Here is an 8,046-nt window from a genome sequence, read left to right as displayed (position 1 = left end):
AAAATGAAGGCTAATCATGTTTTGGGTGTACTATTCCTTTAATACTCTGTAGTCAGGTGCAGAGCTAGATGGGGGGCCTGGGGTGGCCATGGCCACCCTTTTTTCCCCCTCTAATATAGATGGTAGCAGCAGTAATACTCTGAAGGGGAATGTTCAAACTTATTAAACATTAAAATTTTTCATATATTAACAACAGAAACACAGTGATTAATATACTCACATTAAAGATGATAAGTGGAGAATTCACGCTTTTTTCAGAACTAGATTTTGTGTAATTTGGGAAAAATATGTCATCTAGGAATCTTCAGTGAAATCATAGATAAATAACTAATTTATTAATAACTTAAACATTCATTAAATGTAGATATTAGTACATTTAAATATAATTTTTTTGCAGAAGGATTACTGATAGAAGTAGGTAATGACAATGTAAAATATGTCGCCCCAGAACTCAAACCTGAAAGACTTTTCTCCACTATACCTTTTATTTAGATGCCATGGATATTTAAATATATATGTGTAAGAAAGTATGTTTAGCTTTTATTTATAAAATATGGATGTTGTGCTTGTTGCTGTTGGAACAGCGTAGATTGACCCTGAGGTTCTGGTGCCTTTCGGTCACCCCTCAATGTACATTGGTTATTAGCTGGCCGCCCGTAAGGATTTTCTGGCTACGCCTCTGTCTGTAGTACTTTGTTCAACAATACCTGCCTTACATTGGCTACAAGCTGCTTAAACATTTAAATTATTCATTCATTTTCATCTTTAGATTTTTAACTTTCTTCCGGCTCTCCTCGCAGACGCCGCCCCGAACTAAAGTATGGGTCGGTTGGTTCCTTTGAAGTCTCATTTTCTTTTAATTGGAAGCTTCAAATATGTGTTTTTGTTGCTTTTGTGTTGTAAATATTGCTTTGATTTGAACAAAATGATGAAATCATCACTTGGATAATAAAAAAAGTGTGCTATCAAAATGAATTTTAGATAAATATAACTGCATGATCTAATTTTAGATCAGCCTTACTTGACATTTAGCTGTGCCACTGTTGATGGCTTCATGAATAAATATTAACAGTTTGTTCTGAAACAGGTTCACATATTAACATCGTGAACACGTCCGTTAGTGAACGGTCCGATACCTGGTCCTGCTCTCCTCCTCCTTCCTCGTTATAGTTGAGGATGTTTTCCCGGATGTCTTCCCAGCTCTGGTGTTCAGCAGGAATGTGATAAACTCCTCGCTTCCTGAACTTGTTTCTGCTTCCTTTCTGGTTCCAAACCGTCACCGCTACCAACACGACTGCACACATGGAAACACGTTGGACATAAGAAGCTTAGCAGAGCAACTTTATATGGAAAATGTTCCAAACCAGCTGATAAGTTAAAAATCTTCATGGCAGAAATATTAATCTCACATTGATATTTACTTAAAAGAAACTGGAATTACCGAAGGTATGGAGTGCCAAATGTAAAAAAAAAAAAAATGTTGCATTCCTGTTATTTACAAAAATGTCTTTATATTTAATTATTTTTCTGATATTTAGATGAAAATCGCTAAATATAAACATATAAAATCTCTATCTAAATTAATATATTTAATTGATCTCTACATCCTATATCTATATATGAATATTACATTTATATATAAATCTTAAATCTATATCTCAATCTATAATCTAATTATATAACTTATATCTACATTTTTATTTTAAATCTTAAATCTAAAGAAATTATTGAAAAACAAAATCTTAAAACCAAATATGAATGTTAAATTCATAATTTTTATTTTAATGTATCTATTGAATCTAAATGTTAAATCTGAATCTTAATCTATATTTTAAAACAAACAAACCTTAATGTTCAATCTTAAATCTATTCTAAATGTGAACATATTTCTATAGCTACGGAAGAGGATTAGGGCCACTGAAGAAAAAAGAAAGTTAACTGATTTTTAAATTTTATTTCAGTTTAACGTGGGGAAAAAAGTCAGAATTCTGAGATTAAAGTCAGAATTCTGAGATTAAAGTCAGAATTCTGAGATTAAAGTCAGAATTCTGAGATTAAAGTCAGAATTCTGAGATTAAAGTCAGAATTCTGAGATTAAAGTCAGAATTCTGACTTTTTCCCATATTAAACTGAAAAAAAAAAAGTAAAAATCAGTAAACTTTTTTTTTTCAGTGGCCGTAATCCTCTTCCGTATATATCAAATCTAAATCTGCATATCTATATTCAGATAAATGTAAGATTTAGATATAAATTCAAGATTTAAATGTGAGATAATTATTGATTTAACATTTATATCTATTATTTGCCAATGTTAGAAAAAAGCACCAAATATGAAGAAAGAAATAAAACTGCGAAAATTGTTTTGCTATTTTTTTTGTTTAGTTTGGTACCCCATAGAAGTGAGTTACAGACAAATAGCAAAACATTTACTTGAACTAATAGAGGTAATATTGCTGAAAAAAACTATGATAAATAAATAAATAAATAAACCATGCATGTTGGTAACTGTCCTCTATGCATGTTTGGAGATGAAACCCACAGTGGGAACAGCCTGTGCCTGAATCCATCGGGAGCTTTGGGGCTGTTGGAAGCAGGCAACCAAGGTCAGGCTGATCTGATGACCAGTCGGAAACTTTTATGTAACTCTGAAGCCAGCTTTTCAGTGCGAATGGAAAAACCATTGATGATCAAACTGTTACACAAGTTAGAGCTGCAGGTCATTTCCTTTTAATAACTTAGATCAGGAGTAGTTCACAGTTTCAATCATTTTTAAAAGTGTAAATCTGTCAGCTAATATTAGCTCACATTTAACAGTTTTTCCCTATTGAAATTTATACTCAAAGTATTTGAACATGCTTTATTATAGTGCGTTTTATGCTTTCTTGTTTAAATCAAACCTTGTTTTTGGTTTATTTATGGATGACGAGTTGGGCGGGGGTTTGTCAAAACAGTATAGGATGATTTCTTTGCTTATTGAAATGTTTAAACCTCAGAATATTCCCTTTAGTAAATGTGGCCACCATCAAATACTGTAAAACTTCCTAAAAGACTGGCTTTGATTGTTTTATTTAATGAGTTATTTATCAGAAATCTGACTTTTTCATGTGCATTGCTGTTGGACTTCAGATAAAACCTGACAGAAAACCTGTGGGCTCTTTGTTTGAACTACAAAAGCCGACAAAGAAGCAGAATATTGATCCTCCTTGATTTGCATCATTCCAGAAGGGGGTGCTAAGATTGCTAATAATAGCTCTCACTACGCACGTCTCTATTTTACTTAAAAGTTTTGATTCCACCAATCAGGGACTCAGCTACAGGCAGTCAGTGAGTGTTGCTGTTTGTGTAACTTTTACCTTTAGTATAACAGAAAAACCTGCTAATTTCTAATGTTGCTAATGCTGCAACTACATGTATGAGGACACACACTCCTCACAAGGAAAAAAAAAGCAGCATGAAAAAGGGTCTGGATGAGTGCTTTTAATTTTTGTCTCATAAAAATGATTTGAAAAGGATCGCACTCTAAAAAGAAAATGCAGCCTCAACTTAAAGGTATAGAAGATGGTCTTTTATTTCCATTTGGATCATCGAAATAAGTGGTCCTCCTAATTGTCAATCATTCTGATATGATATATGCACTGCAAAAAAGATCTAGAAATAAGTAAAAAAATTCTTAAATTAAGTGTATTTACCCTTACTTTGAGTAGGTAAATACGATGATGCCAATTAAATTAGTATCCTTACTCTTAAAATATGATAATTAGATAATAGAACTTAAAATAAGACAATGCAATTGTTTTTTTCTTTTTTTAAATGTAAATTGTCTTGTTCCATTGGCAAAGTCTCTCACTTTCGACCTCAATTAGAGAAAAAATGCACTTACTGTAAGAAAAAATTACTTANGAGAAAAAATGCACTTACTGTAAGAAAAAATTACTTACTTATATTTCCGTTTTTTGCAGTGTGTGATATGTTTACGCAAGGCCGTCCTACACGCTCGTACCGTTAGCTATATTTTTTTGTGCATGCGCACTTTCAGGCGTATATATGTGTGTATATTTGTCCCTAAAGTGTGATTTAGGGACAAATATCATAACAATGCATAAAAAGTTAAACTGGTTGTTGGTTAAAGACAGACTTTCATACTTATTGACTGTTATGATTAGAAATGTATCTGTATTAAAAACACCTTATATTTTATTTACAAACCTTGCTTTTAGTTCGGAGAATCACGAATACATGACTAGACATGCAACTGAAGGAAACTTTAGTTTGCCTAAAGCAAAGTCAAATGCCTTAATAAGAACTGTTATGTATAGAGGTATGAAAGCATGGAATTTACTGCCATATTACATGAAATTGATAACTGATTTAAGGAAATTTAAAAGATCATTGAAAGAACATTTATTAAATATAGAGGTAAAACACGATTAGGACTGTGAGGGAGTACACAGTCTTCTTCACTTGCTGTGCTTTGTAGTTTGTTTTGATTAGTTTGGATTATTTCTGTGTATGTATATGGGTATATGTATATATGTATGTGTATATGTGTGTATGTATGTATATATGTATAGATTATGGGAGATGTTGTTTTAATGTCCACATAATTTTATTTCATTTGTAATTTTTTATTTCATATTTTGTTGTTGGACCCCAGGAAGAATAGCTGTAGCTTGCTACAGCTAATGGGAATCATAAATAAACTAAACTATACTATATGTGTGGTGAGCTACGGTTTCAGGCAGTCATTGAAGCTCACCTTTCTTACCGCGGTTCTTTGAAAATGGCATAAAAGAAAAAGTGTCAGCGAAGGTTACGATAAGAAAAGAAAGGCCTCAGAAGAGCGTGCTCTCCTCGCAAAGCATTATGGGATTTGCTGTCACAGCGGCCTGCTGTCCCCATAGGCTGTCGCTACCCGACAGCGGCGGCTAATAACAAAGATGGTGCAGGCACCGCGCGGTGGAGGAGGAGTTATGTGACCAACAGGGAGCAACAAGTTGTGATCATCTGTCTGAACGGTCAGTTAACTGAGCTCACTATAAAGTCAACTCTATAGTCCCCGCTCTATATAGTGATTAAGGGATTTAGGGGTTAAAATGGACGTTCGAACATAAGCTTGTAAGAGCTATAAGAACAGCAATATTTTTTTTTTTTTGAACAATGTTTTTATTTATTTCCAATAAGAATATACAAAAACATGTTGACACGTGTTGCACCATTACAACTTTTAAACAGAGCGTGCACGAGGAGAAATGGGCTGGTGCATGGCTCTCGCAAGCACATTTCTTTTAAAGTGGAGAGGGCGGTTCTTTTAAAAAATCCTCCACAATACCTTTAAATTAATTACTTCAATTGGTAACAAGTAATTGAAATAAGTTTTCCCAACTTAATTTAGTTTAAGACTTAAAAACCTCATAAGTTAAGTTGGATCAACATGACTTCTTGGTCCTTGGCGATTGAAGTAATTAATTTAAGTTGGAGCTGCAGTTTCTTTTTAAAGTTTTATTTTTAGTTTCTTTTTACATAAACATGTTTATGTAGAATAACAGGTTATGACTCCTTTAAAACCATCTGAACAGTTATTATCGGCTCTTACCGATAAAGACAAGCAGGCACATGCTGATGGCCAGGATGGAGCTGGGACTGAGAGAGGCCATCCTCTGACCTTTGACCTGCCCCAGCTCACAGCGGTGACCCCTGAAGCCCTCCTGACAGCGGCACTGGTAACTGTCGGGGGAGAGCGCATGGCATACGCCGCCGTTACGACAGGAAGACGGACCGCAGGGTGACGGAACACAACGCTGGAGACCCGACTCATCCGTTACTGTCACCTGCGGACCCGGACACCTGGGAAAGGATGGAGATCAGGAGAGAGGACAGGATGAGCGAATGCTACCAACGGCACCAAATTACTTTAAAGGGATTCATCAAACATGAAGATATTTAATTCTTGTAGTTAGCGGGTTTGTGTTCCTGCGTTATTTACTTGCACTGATGTTTTCTCCACAGGTCGATGCAGCGCAGCGGGCTGCGGCACGGTTGGCTTCTGCAGGCGTCGCTGGAGCAGCCTGAGGTGACCCCTCGCCTCTCCAGCACCGTCACCAGGTCCAGACTGTGCCCGTCCAGAGGGAGGACGTGGCCGTTGAAGCGGACGTCCCGCAGACATCCTGCATCAGGAAAAGCTTTTATTCTACCGGTTTACAGCTTTTAACACAGCGGATGTGGGTCTGCCGCCAGTAGGGAATAATCTATTAAGTCCAAAGCTAATAATTTATTCCTTTATGGTCCTCTTTCTAAAGTTTGAGCAAATACTTTTCAGAACGGCGCAGACCAAGAGCTCACCCTGAAAGTCGGCCTTCTCTCCGGCGTTCGGTCTGTTGCCGATCATCAGGCTGGCCGGATGAACCACAATCTCCCTGCGGCTCCCCAGCTGAGCCTGAACCTCCCGTGACCCCCCTCCCTGCTCCAACCGCAGGGTGAACGTGTTGTCGTGGCGACCAAGGCTGACCAAGACCCACTGTCCGACGTCCACTCTTTGAGCCGGGAGTTGGAGCGAATGGGCACCGTCTCCCAGGTTGGCGCGAACCGAGACGTGACCATCAATAATCTGAGTAGAAGAGAAGAAGCAACTTAGTTACATTTTTCTGTTTCAATCAGGGCGTTTTTAAAACTCTGGTTGTTTGTTTATGTGAGAAAAGATGAATAGGATCCTTCTTTCTGTCGACTCTGGGTTATTCTATTTCAGGGTTTATACAGGAATAAGTAATTCTAATTTAATGCCTTTTAATGCTCTTTTTATATATATATAAACAAAATGCCTCCAGCCACTTTTTTCGAAATTAGCATTTTCCCCTTCTCTCGTTTTTTCTCCGTCTCAAGCTTCTTTTCTGAACATACGGCTTTACGATCAATCGGAAGCAGTTCCACGCAAACACGCAGAACCAGTTATAGCTGATATACCTGACGAAAATGTTTTTATAAATGTAATTTTTTTTTTATAAAGCATTTTAAATGCCACAATAATCACATTTAATAAATTATAATGCCAATTAAGGCCTTAATTCAAATAAATTATAATTTAATGACTTTTAACGACCCGCAGAAACCCCTGTATTTAACCTCTTTCTGTTACAATGATTAGTTATGAAAAGGCTGGAGAAGCTTGTGGGCCCTCCTTCAGGGACAGGAATTTTACCTCATCTTTAACTGGCTCATCTTAATTCTTGCACCATTAGTCATCTTTAAACCAACATATAAAGCTGAGAGCATGTGCCACATAGCAAAAAAAAAATAAAATAAAAAAATCTAAATAGAAAAGAATAGAATAGATTATTATTGTCCCACAATATGGAAATTCTGTTGCTTACAGCAGAAAAAAATTATAGAAAAAAATTGTCACACGTCATTTTTTGTTAAAATACATGCATTTATTCTTGAATTGAAGAGGTATGTGAGACACTTTGCCAATGACACAAGACAGTTTACATTAAAAATAAGAAAAAAAGCAATTACATTAGCTTATTTCAACTGTATTTAATTAACTTATTTTAAAGTTAAAATACTGATTCCATTGGCAAATCATCTTACTTACCTACTCAAATTAAGGGTAAATGCACTTAAGTTGAGAAATGTTTCTATATTTCTGTTTTTGCAGTGTGGAGTACAGTAGTTAAAAAAATTTAACTAGGTTAACATCATGTAATGAATAGCAATGCTGGCTGATGGCAGATCTATCTGTCCTAGATCTGTCTTACACTGTGGCTGACAATAGCAACAACTTTTGCCCACATTGAAGTCAATTTAAAATTACAAATGGACAATTAGAACTCTGATAAGTAAAAGGCCAAATCTGAAAGTCAAACATATCAAAATGGGATTTTAGTAAAGGTTTTAACAAAAATGATAATAATACACATTAAAATCAGGGCAGAGCAATCAGTTGAGGCACACGTCATCTCAAGGCACTTTGCAGTTCACCAGATCATCCAGTCAGATTGATTCAAAGTTTTCTATCTAAGGAAAACCAGTTGATTGCATCGACTCATTGAT

The 8,046-nt window shown here is 35.8% G+C and overlaps 1 protein-coding gene across 1 annotated transcript in view; it reads right to left on the bottom strand.

Annotated features, from left to right (window-relative positions):
• The window catches only part of LOC107081697 (neural-cadherin-like), a 239,960-nt gene that overhangs the window by 3,195 nt on the left and 228,719 nt on the right, over positions 1 to 8,046 (bottom strand). The window contains exons 25-28 of the mRNA XM_015369928.1: positions 6,340 to 6,604; positions 5,984 to 6,164; positions 5,594 to 5,844; positions 1,137 to 1,294 (exon numbers count right to left, since the gene is read on the bottom strand). Coding sequence (XP_015225414.1) covers positions 1,137 to 1,294; positions 5,594 to 5,844; positions 5,984 to 6,164; positions 6,340 to 6,604 — 855 coding nt within the window. The remainder of the gene's footprint in view (positions 1 to 1,136; positions 1,295 to 5,593; positions 5,845 to 5,983; positions 6,165 to 6,339; positions 6,605 to 8,046) is intronic.

Source organism: Cyprinodon variegatus, unplaced genomic scaffold (assembly GCF_000732505.1).
Source record: "Cyprinodon variegatus isolate N-32 unplaced genomic scaffold, C_variegatus-1.0 Scaffold0, whole genome shotgun sequence".
Lineage (NCBI taxonomy): Eukaryota > Metazoa > Chordata > Actinopteri > Cyprinodontiformes > Cyprinodontidae > Cyprinodon > Cyprinodon variegatus.
This window is presented reverse-complemented; position numbering and strand designations above follow the sequence as displayed.